General features: G+C 40.3%; 1 protein-coding gene across 1 annotated transcript in view; it reads left to right on the top strand.

Moving 5' to 3' along the window:
* The window catches only part of TWF2 (twinfilin actin binding protein 2), a 63,697-nt gene that overhangs the window by 11,191 nt on the left and 34,444 nt on the right, over positions 1-18,062 (top strand). Inside the window, exon 2 of the mRNA XM_081320008.1 lies at positions 8,504-8,581. Within this exon, the coding sequence (XP_081176134.1) occupies positions 8,504-8,581 (78 nt within the window). The remainder of the gene's footprint in view (positions 1-8,503; positions 8,582-18,062) is intronic.

Raw genomic sequence — 18,062 nt, forward strand, 5'->3', positions numbered from 1 at the left:
AATCGGGGAAAGAAGAGCCATTTGAAATAAGTTCAAAACAAGAGTACATAAAGCAAAGCTGTCATATGGAACTAGAAATTCAGTGTTTTGGAAATCCATCACAAGTAGGACCTTGAAATATTAGCATGAATTGCACTACCTACTTTTTCAAACCATGAATTGGAAATGAACGCAGTTATTTGAAGTCGTTTTAATGGTCATCACATTCAGTAGATTAAAGATTGATAGACAGAGGCTCAAGTGTCCGATCAGGAGGACAGAATGATTTGAATCAGGAAGGCATCCATTTCAGAGTTCATGTATTATTGAATCAAAAGTGGTTGGTTACTGTTGGTAGACAGAGCAAGAGATGCTCAGTGAAAAACAAGGCCTATTCTCTCCCAGTAGGATACTGTATATCTGTGAAAAGAGTATGTGCTTACACTTGTGATTAATGAGTCAATATCGCTGGCACAGGCTTTGAAGAAACTAGGACAAGCAAACTATGTGGAGATATTTTCAGTTCAAACTATAGCAAAGTGATATAGATATTTTTTTCTGTTCAGTCATGTCAGATTTTCAGAGACTGCCTGAATAAGTCCCTACAGTTTTCTTGGCAAGGTTTTTCAGAAGTGGTTTGCCATTGCCTCTTTCCTTGAGCTGAGAGAAAGTGACTGGCCCAAGGTCACCCAGGTGGCTTCATGCGCAAGGCAGGAGTAGAACTCACAGTCTCCCAGTTTCTAGCTTGACGCCTTAAACACTGCTCCAGACTGGCTCTTTGGATAAATACAGTCTGTTAAAAGCCGAGGGTTTTACTGTGGAGGATAAAACATATTTTAAATTCTTATTTAAAACCCAGTTAATTTAAAGTCCAATTTAAAATTCCCATTTTGATGTTGGGAAATTTCCCTAATAAGCTTTAAGTAAAGTGATGAACCTTTGCTTTATCTAACAATGGAGACCTAATGTTTTGCTTTTAAATAGAGCCTTTATACAAACAATGGCATTAAGCCAAATCCTTAAATCATTTACCCTATCTCCTTAGAAATGAGGCATAGATTTTTGTTGGTACCTTCTGAATTTCTGCAAAGATAACAATAGCAATAGCACTTACACTTACATACCACTTCATAGTGCTTTACAGCCCTCTCTAAGCGGTTTTACAGAGTCAGCACTTTGCCCCCAACCTTCTGGGTCCTCATTTTACCGACCTTGGAAGGATGGGAGGCTGAGTCAACCTTGAGATGGTCAGGATCGAACTGCTGGCAGCCAGCAATGAGTTAGCCTGCAGTACTGCATTCTAACCACTGCGCCATTACGGCTCTAAGCAAAGCCATTTGCTTGAGGACATTTGTCACTTACTCTTTTCTTCTATAAGCAAGGACATTTTCAGCCTCACCATTTAGATATACTACTGACGTCTGTCTGCCATCAAAGATTTCACCTGGTACAATTATCTGCATGGCTTTCTTCTGTATTTTCACAGTGCTGAAATCCAGTCACCTCAACTTTATTAAATAAACAGAAAAGAGGGTGGGACTTTGTACTAATAACAAATGATGATGGTTGTTTTTTTGTCTTGTTCCATTCACGCATTCACTTTTCATTCCATTTATCAATTCATGCATTCAACTTTCTTGCTTACAGATGCAGGACTATCTCTTTCAAAATTATTCTTCTTGTCCAGTCTATAAGTCCTAGGTAGGAATGTTGAAGGTTCGTCCCCTGTGCGAGATTCAGGAAAGGTGGAAAACATGTGGTTTTTCATTGTAACACCAATCTTTTGGAATAGCCTTCTTTGGAAACGAATAGTGCCTTCACTCCTGATTTTTAGAAAGATAGTTAAAAATACAGGTTCAGGGGTTAAGTTCAGATAATGAAGGCAGTGATAATGATGTTTGGAATATGAGTTCAAATTTTGATGATTTTTTTTATTATTAATTCCTTTGTTATGGTATGCAGGTAGCCCTCAATTTACAACCATTTAACAACTGCTCATAGTTATGACAGTACTGAAAACAGTGACTTACAACCAGTCCTTGAACTTATGGTCGTTGCAGCTTCCCCAGGGTCACCTGATTGTGATTCAGGCACTTGGCAGCTGGCATGTATCTATGGTGATTGCTGTGTCCCTGGGTTATGTGTTTATCATTTGTGACCTTCCCAGGAGGCTTCCAACAATCTCAGCGAGGAAGCTGGATTTGCTACACAACTGCAGCAAAAAAGGTCATAAAATTGGGCATGGCTCACTTAACAACCCCATTGTTTAACAATGTAAGTTCTAGTCACAATTGTGGTTGTAAGTTGAGGGCTACCTATATGGATTCTGCTATGGTTAAAGTATTGTCTAGACCAGAGGTCCCCAACCTTGGCCACATTATGATTTGTGGACTTCAACTCCCAGAATTCCTCATCCAACCATGCTGGCTGAGGAATTCTGGGAAGTCCACAAGTCACAAAGTGGCCAGGGTTGGGGACCCCTGGTCTAGATACTCAGATTTAGCTGTAAACCAAGATGAGTTTCGTGGAGTGTGGTATGTGTATATATATAAGTGCATGCATTGAAGAGCACAAAAACTCACTCAGAAAGGGAGAACAAACTTCATCCCTGGTCCAACACTTTGAAGCCACGGGACATGAAATTGATTTTAAAAAACCCAAAACTATCACCAAAATTGAACATTTTAACAACAGAATAATCAGAGAAGCCATTGAGATAGAAAAACGCCCCCACAGCATGAACAAACGAGATGATACCTCTCGCCTACCAGCCATTTGGAAACCCGCCTTGATTGACAGACGAGTCCCAACCACCAAGAATGATACCAGACCCAAACTCATGATAACATCACATGACACCACCACCACACAACCATTCAAAAAGCAAATCCGAACCCACAATGATAACGACGCACAATCACAAAACAGAAACCTAACTACAGCTGCAACATCAGCCACTTTAAACCCCTCCAAACCACACAATAAGCAAACAGACACCCACTATAAAAACATAGCACCACCACAAACACGAAGCCGAACAAAAGCAGCACAACTCACCAGCTCAGGTCTAAGGCTGGCAGCTGAGACCAGCCCATCCACTCAAAACACACCCCCACCCAATCAGAACACACCCACCATTCAAAACACACTCCCACCCAATCAGAACACACTTAATCCCCCACCCAATCAGAGCACACCTCCACCCACAGAACACACCCCCTCTGGCAGTTTAAAAAAGAGGAACAAACAGCCACTACCACATGCTTCTCCCAGAAGAAGGAAGCTGAAGCCACCAGCCTGAGGATGACGGATGGGATTCCGTCGAAATGTTGCTCCTACACCTTCAACTCTACACGGGAAAAAACCCAAATGACCAAAGATCCATATATATATATATACATATATATATATATATACATACATATATATATATACATACATACATACATACATACATACATACATATACATACATACATACATACATACATACATACATACATATATATATATATATATATATATATATATATATATATATATATATATATATATGAGCAATACTGATTTCCTTGACTTTGACTAAGCAAAAAAGCAAGAACTTCTGAACCTTTCTGTCTCTTTCTCATTTCAGAGAGGAAATGCTGTGTTTTTACACAGTGCCACAAAATAATCGTTTCACATTCATTTGTATTAGTGCCAGAATTGTCAATCCTCAGCATATACAGTGATAGTATAAATCAGGGGTCCCCAACCCCCAGTCCGTGGACCAGTACCAGGCTGCAGCATGCCAGCAACCGGGCCACACAAACAAGCAAAGCCCCATCTGCGGGATGCAGGCAGCACACAAAACCATACTCTCTGGTCTGCAGAAAAACTTCTCTCCACGGAACCGGTCCCTGGTGCCCAAAAGGTTGGGGACCTCTGGTATAAATAGATATTTCTTCAGAATTTCTTTCAAAATGCAATGCAGTCATATAGCAACAATGAACCTTTTAATACTTCTAAAGAACCTCATTTGATTGATATGTGAAAACAGCTTTAGGACGCTGCTGCTGCGTTTAGAGAGGAAGGAAGAAGCCGTAGCTTGCAGCTCTGCAGATAAATTGGTTTCCTGATCTGTGAGGAACTGCTAGTTCCATGCTGCACTCTTTTTCTGATAGAAATATCATGGCTGGAAATTTTTACTAAAACATCAGAGTTCATTCACTAAAGGCTTGTATAAGTATTGTGCAAAAGTAAGAGTAGCTGTGGTAATCCTGACATTGCTGAGCTACAAAGCCCAGCATCCCTTGGAAGCATGGCCTGTGATGAGGGATACTGGGAAATGGTAGTTTTAACATTTAACATCATACAAACAGCAATGACTAAAGGGAGTGCCAGAGATTGCTTGCCTTTATACTAAGCTTGGTTTTGGCATAGCACACTTGGTGAACTCAACATGTGTGGTTTATTTAACCAAGTAATCAGTGATTCTGCTTAGCCTTTTACCCACTCACTCACTCATACCGAAAGATTTTCTGAGCTAGATGTTTCGTAGCCTTCATTCCACACGTCTGCACAACTCTTGGATTTTCTTTCTCATTTTGGAAGAATGTGGACCAAGAATGTGGCACTCCTTTTGTCACTGCTGTTTGTACAGTGTCAACAACAAAAAAAAGTTAAAGGAACTGTGGTCTTTGTATACTGAATTTTCAAACAAGAAGAAAAGAGTTTAGATTGCTCCAGCAATTGCAGGATGTAAAAGAGGATGGGATACATGAGTTCTCTCCTTATTTGGGTTGTTTTGCTGGAAAAATTCTAGGCTGAGCAAGCCATCGGTTTAACTTCTGTAGTTGCTGTTTGACAGGGATCTACTTAGAGGGCCTTTAATGCGTTATGTAGCTGCTTCTTAATGCTTGTCCTACACCAGGAGTCTTCATACTTCGTACGTCCCTGGCTGAGGAATTCTGGGAGTTGAAGTCCACAAGTCATAAAAGGACCAAGTTTGAAGACCCTTGTCCTAAACTCTCTACTTTCCCCCAAAGTGTCTTATCATGCCCAGCTGGCCTCAGGACTGTGTTTCTTTCATTTGAGACCAGAAGCAGTGAGGAAGTGTCCTTGATTGCCCTCATCCTAATGCCTAATGGAAGGAGGGTGGCTTACTTATATGTTTTATTGTCTTAAAATGTTGTTGGTTGTGTTATGAAGTTGTGTAAGAAGGAATGCATAAATAAAATCTCCCTTCAGGCAAAGAGGGATTAGGAAAACAAACTAGAAAAACTACTAATTCTCTTCCTCACCCTTGACTTCCATGCAGGACCAGAAAGCATATAGGGCAGGGGTAGGCAACCTCGGCTCTTTTATGACTCATGGACTTCAACTCCCAGAATTCCTGAGCCAGCCTTGGCTGGCTCAGGAATTCTGGGAGTTGAAGTCCATGAGTCATAAAAGAGCCAAGGTTGCCTACCCCTGATATAGGGGGAAGGAATGGAACACAGCACAAGTGAGGGCTTGAAGTGGGGAGAAAAATGTTCTACTAAATCTGCAGTTGGCCCTAAAGTCGACACCGTGGTATCCATTTTTTTTTACTAGCTGTCTTTTGAATTCCTCATTTGCCTTGAATTTCCTTTGACTGGTTTTGTGCCATCAAATAATATGTTTTACTCCTAGCAACCACATAGATCAGACATGTCAAACACAAGGCCCGGGGGCCGGATCCGGCCCACGAAGTGGTTTCATGTGGCCCACGAAGCCATCCTGGAAACAGTGAGGGAACGGCACCCACTGCCTTGGCCCTGGCCCAGAGACCCTCAGATCTGTCCCACTCCTGCCCAGGCCCCCCATAGGCACCCTTGATGCCAATGATGTAGAGCTGGCCACGCCCACCCAGTAGGCCATACGCACTCTAGCCACACCCACCCAGTAGGCCACGCCCACCCTGGCCATACCCACCCGGCCCCCTGAGGGCAACTGCAATGCTGATGCGGCCCTCAATGAAATTGAGTTTGACACCCCTGACATAGATAGATTTTCCCCATGACAATCTGTCCCTAACCTGGACTTTCAGGTCTTCCAACAGTGCATTCATCACCACTGAAACTACCTTCACCTATCTTGCTGCTGATCGTCCTCTTTCCTTCTGTCTTTCCCAACATTAGAGCCTTCTTCAGAGAGCTACATCTTCCTATAGGATTTACACAGAAATGCACCAATCTAGAGATTGTCATCTTGGGAATATTGGCTTTCATTAACAATACAAATGTGTTGACATTTATTAAATAGCGTACCTCATCACTTGATAGATCAGGACTTGAAAAACTACTGGTAAATTCAAAGAGCAAATACCTGAGGTACTTTTGGGCTTCATGAAGCTAGCTCAGGGGTAGGCAACCTCGGTTCTTTTATGACTCATGGACTTCAACTCCCAGAATTCCTGAGTCAGCATAGCTGACTCAGGAATTCTGGGAGTTGAAGTCCATGAGTCATAAAAGAGCCGAGGTTGCCTACCCATGAGCTAGGTGAATGTGATGGTTCTGAGGTCTCTCCAGCCTTTTCCTCCCTGTTCTGTGGTTCAGAACTCACTTCTCATCAGGTTTTTGCAATATAAATGTGTGTTTGTGTGCCTGCTGAAAGCCAGACTGATAACAGACATCTTTGGATGGCTGTGTTTGCAGTTTCCTGGTTATATGGAAACATCGTAAAGAACGAGTCTTGAGATGAAATAATTTTCCTTATAGCAGAGCTGCGTTTGATGTCCTCTTTGATGTCAGTAGGGAATGCAGTGGAACAAATACTGCTTTGGTGTTGGTTGATCCTGAGATGTGCTTAGTGATTGCCCCAGCAACCCTTCAGAGCAGCTGTTTGCTAACAAGCGACACTGTAAGAGCTTCCTTTTCTAAAGCAGAGAAACTGGGTGTTCACTGGGGCATTTACTTTCCACTTTGCAAATGGCATTGCGCCTTAGGTTTTTCCTGCAAGGGGTCTCTGTTATTAAAACTGATTAAACATGCCAGATTGTAATAATAATAATAATAATAATTTTATTTATATACCGCCCTTCTTCCGAAGGACTCAGGGCGGTGAACAGGGCAGACATATAAAAATACAAAAATACAAAAGTTAAAAAGAATTAAACATATGCCCAAGCTAAAAACAGTAAATACATATATTAAAAATGACAATAAAAACCCAACCCATCCCCCATCAGGCCAAGCCGGCTTGTTCAAATAAATGTGTCTTCAGATCGCATCGGAAGGAGCGAAGGTCGACATGTAACACATATACTGACGAGAGATTCATTTTGGAAAGCTTATAGATTCATATAATTGTTAAATTTTGTACATCAACCACGACTTTCTTACAAATGGTCATTAATTTTATACATCTCTGAAATGTGTCTATGGGAAGTTTATTATTTAACCCTTCCAATTACAGTTTGTGATCCTATTTCCCGTGTGTGTGTGTGTGTGTGTGTGTGTGTGTGTGTGTGTGGATAGGATAACAGATGTTTTAAATAAAGGTTTTTTGCATAGTAGTGTCGTATTTTGGAAAGAAGGATTATATAAAAGGATAATGGAAAGACGAAAATAATTTCTGACAGATGTGTATTTAGTACTGCAGTTATTTTAATTACACAGTGAAACCAATGATACTGGTGACATTGTACTTTTCCTATTATGGCATTTGTGCTCTCAATGAAATGAGATCAATGTGTGTCAAGTTCTCCTCTGGGCATGCCAATCTTTGGTGAAATGTATTAAGAACATTTGGGAGAATTACATCATCTCCAACCAAAGTAATCAAATCCATTTTTTTTTGTATGAAGAGTAATGCATGCTATCTGCTTTCTTCAGTAACTGCACCGTAACTGGTTATTGGTTTTGTGGATATGGATGCTTTGTTGTTGTTTAAATTTGGTAGCAATGGAAACCTTACCAGCTACCATACTTTCAGGGTCATAAAAACTATCCTTGAAGGATCACATCAGAAAGGCAGAGGACAAATGCAGGCAGCTCCAGTTCTGATTCCTATGTAAATGTTTTTCCTCATCAACCTGCCCAGCCTGGGGTGGGGGGATGTCAAAGGCTTCTGCGTGGGACATCTACAGCAAAATATATCTGTCACAGGAGTAAGATCAGAAGGGTTTTTCCTACCCATCTTCATCCCATTTTTCGGCCATCCTCTCAGCCTGTCTGGTCTGCACAGCAGGATATGCTGTACATTTAATAAACTGTCACTTGAGCCCACCTTGCTTTTGGAAGCCAACGGACTGCTAAATTTGGGATATTATGTTTGCCCCAGCCAAGTATCAAGTTCTCTGGATCACATGTGCTTCCAGCTGGCATTTAACTCTGGAACTTCTGTGAAAGTGAAATGCATACTTCCCCAGACAGCCTTGATCAGAACTAGGAAAATCTGCTCCTTTTTTCATTGTTACTAGTCTTTTACTTTCGGGTTTCTCTGAGTTTTCTTTTCTTTTCTTTTTTTGGGGGGGGAATAACTGGGATTCAGATTCTGATCAGCATGTTTCTGATTCTTTTAGCCACTACGGAATTAAAGGACTTTTTTGCAAAGGCTCGGAACGGTTCAATCCGTCTCATCAAAATCGTAATTGAGGATGGTAAGTTTTCATTTCCTTGACATTTTCAACCAGATTGTTTAAACTGTTCTGCACTTTCCCAGCATCAATTTTTACGGAGTACAGTAGTGGGCATTGTGCATTCAACCTATCAGTGAGCAATTCTGGTGAAAGCTGCAGTAATATTCAGGACCAACAAGTATGTTGCCAGGTGACAAGTGTGGAATCAACACAGCTGTACATTTAAAGAAGCAAATAATGTTGTTAGTTGTTCCTCCCCTTGGCTTCTTTTCCAACAATTCTCCTTGAGGTACATGTTTTCAATAATTATTCCCATGAGCATCCTGGAAAAAAATAAACAGAAACTCAGTAGCTGGAATAAAGGTGTTGTTATCTGGCCAAGACATGAAGACTTGTTTTCTAATGGGATGGTTTTTCGGTAAAGCAGTTCTGTCCCAGATGTCGCTTTTTAAATTACCTTCGAAGTGTATGTCTTTTGGTGCAAAGTTCAGTAAGAACTCCCGCACGGTGTGTCAGCATTGCCTTAGTTGTAATATTGTCCAAGAGTGGATCCTGTTAAATTCAGTATGCTTAAACCAGATTAGCAGATATAGGAATGTTCAGGTTTATGAAATGATTTTGTTTGTTTTTATCTGTTTAGATTTTTTTTCCTATTAACTCCCTCTAGCAAAAGCCTGTGGGTTACATTCAGCTCTCAATACCCCTTTAGTAGAGCAGTGGACAAAGCCAACATTTGGGAATTGATGTTTGGGGTGGAATGGAAATATATTTTAAGGGGCAGAATTGCTATCTGAAGCTTTGTAGGCGCCGAGACATTCACTTCGTACTTTAAAATCTTCAAATTCTGAATCCTTGGGGTTTCCCCGAATTGAGATCATAATTCTGCAAAGGTGATAACACACCTTTCACTCCTTAAAACTCACGTCAGTTTCTTATAACCCCAGAAACGAGGCCCTGCGTACTCTGGTGATCTTCTGAGGTTCATGGTTATGTCACCTGTATCTCCTGTCTTGAGCTCAAAGTTAAAATGGAAAGAAAATAGCCCATCTAAAGATCTGAGCTGAGCCCCACTGAACAAAGAGCACCCATGTGGTGTAAAAAAGCTACCGATCTGTCTAAAAATGATTACCCAGTAATGCCTATTACGCTTTGACTGTTGGCTCTTTAATATTGGATTACCAAACCAAATGTAATCATGTAGGGGAGAAGAGTAAAGATAGCGTTTCTCAACCTGGGCAACTTTTAAGATGGACTGCAATTCCCAGATTTCCCTAGCCAGCATGCTAGGAAGCCGAGCTCTTAAAGTTGCTAACGTTTGTTCATTTTACGTTTAGGCAAAATGTTATACCTGAAGGAGCCTCCATGCATGTAACAGCCCCTCCCAATTTTAATAATCCAAACATAAAATTTTCTACAGGAGAACCACACTTTTGTTTTTCAAAGTTGTTTATATTCTTGTTTACTGGAGATGAGTTACATCCAGATGGAATGCCATCCCTGTATCACCTTTCAGATGTTCATCTTCCACCCTGCCCTATTACGTTTATTCTGTTGCAGTGGATAGATAATGAGTCAGGAAGATAAAAATTTATTCATGACTATAGGCTATCCTAGTATTTTTCAAATAGTAGTCTAGCTCTATATACACTAGAACTCTTATTATCTCAATTCAAATTATTGTGTCAGTCTCATTAGATTCCCATGTAAATTTCACTACAGGTAGTCCTTGAGTTATGACAACAATTAAGCTCAGAATTATGGTTGTAAGTTATAGTGATCATTAAGCAAGGTGCCCATGTGATCGCCTCATTTAATGACCACCATCCCGGCTTTCTCCATTGCAGTCATTAAGCAGAGCACAGGGTGCCTTGGGGTTGGGAGGCTGGTGCAGACTGTACTGCAGCACTTCCCTAGCTTACACATGAGCTGCCTTGGGTTTCCCAGGGCCTCCTCCACCCCCTGAGGCACCTTTTGCACAGGTATCTGCTCCACTGGTCCCATATCAAACACCTGAATGTTGTTTATGCAACCAGAGGGGCAGTGCAGTAGCTGTGACTTTAAGGTAAATGTTGTAATTCCCTTTATGCAGCGCTATTATAATTTCAAATGGTCGCTGAACAAATGGTTGTAAGTCAAGAACTACCTGTATTCTATATTTATCCTTTTGATTTAAGTTCTCTCTCTCTACATACACAGACACATTCATTAGATTTGTGGGGGGTTTTGCCATTTTTAAATTTAAATTAAATTCTTTTACATTTACACACTATTAGGCAGTTTATTTGGAGACAAATCCTTACATATTTTTAGGTTATTTCCAATATGCATGTTATTGCATGCAATTCTACTTATAGAACTGCAATATACTTTTAAGTTATTTTAATAAGCATTTTTGTATGTTACTTTAATTAATGCCTTTAGTGTTTGTACAGTATACCCTTCCCTAATACATATTTTAAGGCATGATATCAAAAGATGATTATGTTTCAGTTTACCCATGTATTCAAGAAAGACAGATTCAATCAGTCCCCAGTTTCTTTTCCACCCTTACTGTAAAACTCTTGAGTTTCCCCATTGGCTTAGGAATGATGACAGTTTGGCAGTTTATTTAAAGTGGAAGTGTTTTAGATGTTTCTCCACTTAGCTTACCAGCCCTCTAAAAATAGGCAAAGTCTCATACTCCTTCCTGGAACAAGATTTTCCAAAGAATGCAGGAGAACTTTCATCCACTACTAAGGAGGGAAAATCTAGACAGTGCTTCTGCTGCATACTCTTTAGAAGGTTTAGATCTTATCTAAAGCTCAGGTGGAAAATGACCTTCTCTTCCATGTCGCTGATGTGATTGTTGGCTATTTAGAATCAGTAGATGCATTTCTATGAATACAACCTAGGAAGCTTTCTTAATCTTCAGTGGAAGAGGTATTTATATCCATGTGATGTGCCACTCTAAAACCTGAGGGCTTATGGGGTACTGACGTAAAAGGAATTTAAATAATGAGTCTAGTATCTATATTTGGTGAACTCATAGTATGAGGGTCAACGTAGATAGAGGACAAATACTGAGATAATGGAACAGAGGACAGACCTCAGGAAGTGCTATCCATAGCCAACTTAGTGTGAGCTCAGAAGCTAAACTGGGTTAGAAGTTGTATAGAAACTGCCTGGAAATCCTTAGGTGAGATTAGCACATTGAATATTTTTTTCAAAAGAAGGCAATATCAAATGGCAATACCAAGAAAACTTACACCATCAAAAGTCAATCTTGAGTTGAGGGGATCTTTACTATTTTTAAGGGGGACAGACACGCAAATCAAGAAATCTGTTTTAGAGATTCTGAATAATAATATGGAAGGAAAGTGACCAAAAAAGTTATTTAAGGAAGTTGCCTGCTTGTTTTAATTGAACAGACTAGGAATCTGCTGTTGCTATCATAACACAAATGCTGTTTTAACATGAATTATTTTAAGACTTTAAGAAAAGTATCTCTTAATTTTTTTTAGTTGCCTTGAAAGTATGTGCAGCAATTATCATATTCTTTGGAGCTGATTTTTGCCTCACGTTAGCTTTCAAACAACTTTCCCCATGTGGTATGCATGTATGAAGATGCTTATGAGGTGTTCCAAGTTAATTGTGTGATTATCAGTGGGACTTGCGCCTATGACTCCATGTCTTTTGTGTGTTTGCTGTGAGAGGAGGGTTAGTGTATGTACTGACATAAAAGCATGTGTGGGGGGGTTTCTATCATTTGTGGGGAGAACCTGGTAGTAGATCACTCAGAGTGCCCCTTCACTTCCCTGGGCATTATTTTAATGAATGGGAGATATTCTGAACTTCCTTTGCTGTTGATGAAAACTGACATCTTTTAGTGCAAACTACACCCCATCCAATGGGTGTTTATTTTTATACTATACTTATAAGGATAGAAAAGTTTTCAATTTGCTTTTGTTTTAATCAAAGCCATGACATATCTCTATACCAGAAGCTTTCTCTTTGCCATCATCAATTTACTACCCATTTCCAAATCATCATTAAGCCACTTAAGAACTTAAATGTTTCTCTGTCTCTGCTTTGTTTTTTTGTGTGTTTTTTTTTGATTGGATAGAAAGAATTCTACAAAAAGGAACCATTCTTGGCTCTGAGAAACATCAAAAATCCATCTGGCAGGAATTAAAAATATGACAGCTGACTCTTGTACAATACAGCAACAGGTTCAAATTGATTTCCATCCTTGGCTCCCAGAGTTTTCAAGGAATTCAGAGTCATTTCAGCAACTGGCAATTGTATCAGTAACGTGAGCTGCTCCAGGAAAATTATTTCTACGGAATGTACTTTTAGTGGCTATTAAGGGGGGGGGGGTTATAATATTTTCCCAGCTTTCATAAAACAGTGTCTTATGGAACTTGATGGTATTGAGAGAGAGAGAGAGAGAGAAAGAGAGGGAGGGATTAATTGCAGGGAGTGTGTAGCAATTTTTCTAAGGAGAGCTAACATTCAGTTCTCCTGGGAGAGGTAGGATGTTATGCTCTTGAAAACCCATCACTTTGTCTCTTGATCAGGGGTTCTAAGGGGTTTTTTCAACTAATAAGTTCTGTGGTCTGAAAACGTTTGAAAATCCTTCCCTTGAATGACTTGTCTTGATAGAAGTAGATCTTTGAGTATTGTCTTCAAAGTCTGTCCATCCCTCCGTTTTTTTAAAAAAAATATGCTAACTTTCTTCACTTTCATTCATTGTTTCTGATGATGTATAACATACCATTTCCTTAAGGAAATACTAGTTGCGAGAGGAATCTTCAAAACAATATTTTCAGCAAAGAAAATTGACAGGAAAAAGTTAAATGCAATCACAGTTCAGTGAAAATGCTCAATTGCATTCAGTGAGAATGCAGGTCTTCTCCTAGCTTTCAAAGGAGTAGGGGAGTTTCAAACAATTTTGCTCATGTGGAATGAATATATGAAGATGCTTATGGGGTGTTCCAAGTTAATTGTGTGATCTTTTTAGTATCTTTTTCTGACAGTCTTCTAGAGAGTTAGGGCTAAATACAGTGAGCACCAAGTGGCAAATGCTAAGTAAAGAGCTGAAGTGCCTCGGTTAGCAGCATTTGTATACCGTTTATCCACTAGATCAGGAGTAGGCAACCTCGGCTCTTTTATGACTCATGGACTTCAACTCCCAGAATTCCTGAGTCATAAAAGAGCCGAGGTCGCCTACCCCTGCACTAGATGATGGTACAGTATGTCACGGCCTTCTTAGATTGGCTGAGAATTCTGGAAATTACAGTAATTTAGAAGAAACCAGACAAGGAAAGACAGGTGACAAAAGTTACAATGAACATCAGTGGAACTGGTATCTTTCTATGCTGGGACCCCAATGTCTGAACAAGTAGGTGAGAGTCTCTGGCAAACTTAGATTCTGTGCTATAATTGATTTCAGAGGGTAAATTCTCCAAAATTCAGAGGGATCTCAATTTGCTACACAGGGAGTACCCTCTAAGACAGAGGTCCCCAACCTTTTGGGCACCAGGGACCAGTTCCATGGAGAGTGGTTTTTCCATGGACCGGAGGGGGCGTGGTTTCATGTACTGCCTGCATCCCGCAGATGGGACTTTGCTTGTTTGCACGGACCAGTTTCTGGCATGCCGCAGCCCAGTACCAATCCACGGGCCGGTGTTGGGGACCCCTGCTCTAAGACGTTCAGAAAAGTATTTAAATTTTCTTCTTTAGCCCTACCTTTCTCCACTTTTGTTAACATACTGACTTCTGCTAGGACCGAGTATTCCATTCAACTGCCTATGCATATTCTAATCTCTTCTATTCTGCTCTGTATTCCATAAGACAAGACATATACATCAGAGATAGCCACATATATAAATGGTTCCATTTGTTAGACAAGTCAAAAAATTTCTGGTACATTGTTTGATTCTTTGTAAAGAAACTGCAGATTGTTAAATGGGCAAACGTGCCCTCAAAAGCATCTCTTCTAAAGAAGAGCAAAAATTGGCAAGACAAAAGCTGTGTTACATAAATGGTTTCCTTTTTTTTTTCTTTTTAAAAATCTTTGGCAGTTTTTTTTATTAAAGTTGTCATTTGTCCAAAGTATTTTCTTTTGTTTTACAGAGATTCTTGTCCTCAAGTTTTAATTACTTGCTTCTGAAGAAAATTTTCAATTTTTTAAAAAGAAAGTAAAATTGAATTTTAAAAACCCATAGAAATTAGAAAAGTTCAAGTGACAGAAGCATCTAAATAATTGGAATTAAAATAATATTACCTTCAAGGATCACCATCTGTATGTGCCTTGGTTGAAAAAGGGGGAGCTTGCAGATTTTCAGGGTTTCCAGACATGGTCAGCCAAGCAATAAAACCAGTTTTCTCTAAATGTTGAGACATATTACAGTATCTGGAGTCTGCAATGAGAAGGTAGGGTTAGGGTTAGGGTTAGGGTTAGAGTTAGGGTTAGGGTTAGATTATATTAGTTACAAAATGAAATTCAATTGTGAAAAAAGTAAGGTTCTACATTTAGACAGGAAAAATAAAATGCAGAGGTATAGTATAGGTCAGGGGTAGGCAACCTCGGCTCTTTTATGACTCATGGACTTCAACTCCCAGAATTCCTGAGCCAGCTATGCATAGCTATGCATAGAATTCTGGGAGTTGAAGTCCATGAGTCATAAAAGAGCCGAGGTTGCCTACCCCTGGTATAGGTGGTACCTTGCTCAATAGTAGTAACTGTGAGAGAGATCTCAGAGTCCTAGTGGACAATCCCTTAAATATGAGCCAGCAGTGTGCTGCACCTGCCAAAAAAGTCAACACAGTGCTAGGCTGCATTAACAGAGGGATAGAATCAAGATCACGTGAAGTACTAATACCACTTTACAATGCTTTGGTAAGGCCATACCTGGAATAATGCATCCAGTTTTGGTCACCACGATGTAAAAAAGATGTTGAGACTCTAGAAAGAGTACAGAGAAGAGCAACAAAGATGATTGGGGGACTGGAGGCTAAAACATATAGGGAATGGTTGCTGGAATTGGGTATGTGTAGTTTAATGAAGAGAAGGGTGAGAAAGGAGTGAGAAATGGCATACTTAGGGCTATAGGACTATCTTGTGGTGACAGTAGTATCAGGAGAAAGCTATGAAAGAGCTATAAGACAATATAATAATAATAATAATAATAATAATAATAATAATAATAATAATAATGAAGAAGAAGATGTTGTTGTTGTTGTTGGAAGGGGCCTTGGAGGTTATCTAGTCCAACCCCCTGCTCAGGCAGGAAACCTTATACCACAGGTCTGCAACCCGTGGCTCCGGAGCCGCATGCGGCTCTTTCAGCCATCTCCTGCGGCTCCCAGTCCTCTGCCATGTGCAGTCCAAAAAAAAAAAATGGGACTAAAAAAGTTCAACCAATCAATTCAAATATGCAGGGTAGGTGCATATCTCGCCTTGTCTCCACTCTTCAGTCAAACCCTGTTCTGCGCATGCGCACATGTACGCGCATGTGCACACATTTTTTGTAGCTCCCAGTTTTTCCTTTTGTGAGGGAACCGGTTCCAAGTGGCTCTTTCATTGTTTCAGGTTGCTGACCCCTGCCCGATACCATTTCAGACAAATGGCTGGCCAGTCTCTTCTTAAAAACTTCCAGTGTTGGATCATTCACCACTTCTGGAGGCAGGTTGTTCCACTGGTTAGTTGTTCTAACTGTCAGGAAATTTCTCCTTAGTTCTAGGTTGCTTCTCTCCTTGACTAGTTTCCATCCACTGCTTCTTGTCCTGCCTATGGGCACTTTGGAGAATAGCTTGACTCCGTCTTCTTTGTGGCAGCCCCTGAGATATTGGAACACTGCTATCATGTCAGAAGAATGCATCCAGTTGTGTAGTTCTATATATAGCCATATATCTGCCCTGCAGGTTTGCTTTACTCAACACTTAACAATAAACCTTAGTTTAGCACAGACATGTCAAACTCGCGACGTCACATGACATCGCACAACGTATCAGGATGGTTTTGCCATTGCCAGCAATGGGGTGGGCACATGTGTGTGTGTGTGTACGCACACACACATCATCATCATCATCATCAGTGGTTGAACTGTACATCAAACTTTACTAGCCAGGGACAGTCTATGTACAAACTAGAGATTTTATAGTATCTCTAGTATCTGTGTTGTGACTTGGGAAGTCTCTGATGTATAGGAAATTAGTCCATTCTGCGGATTAAGGTCATTCCCTGATTTGCCATATTTACCTGGGTGGAATGGGCATCGCTTTAATTTTTCTATACTGATATGAGGGATGAACATACAGCATCCTTGTCTGTTGGAGAGGAGCTATAAGGAAATCCAGAAAATGCCATTTCAGTGGAGTTTACTTAATTCATATTATTATTATTATTATTATTATTATTATTATTATTATTATTATTATTATTATTATTATTATTATTATTATTATTATTATTATTATTATTATTATTATTTAGATTTATATACCGCCCTTTCCCGAAGGACTCAGGGCGGTTTACAGGATATTTAAAGGAAAATCAATACAATGATTTTCATATGCCAAAGGGTAACATTTGTAGACCTAAATCAAGAATAAGTTATAGGTAGTCCTCATTTAGCAAATACAATTCAGACTGACAACTTGGTTATTAAGTTAAGCAGTCACCAAATGAAACTTCCTGATTTTATTATCTTACTTCAGCTTCCTTTGTTTTAAAAGGTAAAGGTTCCCCCGCACATGCATGCTAGTCGTTTCCAACTCTAGGGGCCGGTGCTCATCTCTGTTTCAAAGCCGAAAAGCCAGTGTTTGTCCGAGGACGTCTCCGTGGTCATGTGGCCGGCATGACTAGACGCCAAAGGCGCACGGAACGCTGTTACCTTCCCACCGGAGTGGTCCCTATTTTTCTACTTGCATTTTTACGTGCTTTCGAGCTGCTAGGTTGGCAGAAGCTGGGACGAGTAACAGGCGCTCACTCTGCTATGCGGCACTCAGGATTCGACCCGCCAAACTGCCGACCTTCTGATCGACGAACTCAGCTCCCTAACCCACTGAGCCACCGTGTCCTTTGTTTTAGGAACCTGTGAAATTACAAATGTGAGGACCAGCTGCAAAATTACTTCTTCCGTGCCTTTCATCACGGCAAACAGTCGCTAAGTAAGGCAGTCGCTAAGCAAGGACCACTTGTGTACATATAGAACTGATTTCCAAGTTATAAATGCAACATGCTTCCTCCTCACCGTGCAAGCTATATTATAACCCTAAAATCAAAAAGGCAAGAAACAAGCCCATGTTAAATTCTAGTGCTTTTCTGTCTGTGCTTCTTCTTTTCACAGGTCTTAATCACCTCTCTGGACTGATAATGATCAGAGCAATATGAGTTTTGAAATAGAAAGCTAAGCAAGGTTGGGCCTGATTGGATGGGAAGCGCTCTGGGGTTGCAGGCCTATAGCATAGGCCAGGGGTAGGCAACCTCGGCTCTTTTATGACTCATGGACTTCAACTC

The sequence above is a fragment of the Vipera berus genome, assembly GCF_964194415.1.
Source record: "Vipera berus genome assembly, chromosome: 2".
Lineage (NCBI taxonomy): Eukaryota > Metazoa > Chordata > Lepidosauria > Squamata > Viperidae > Vipera > Vipera berus.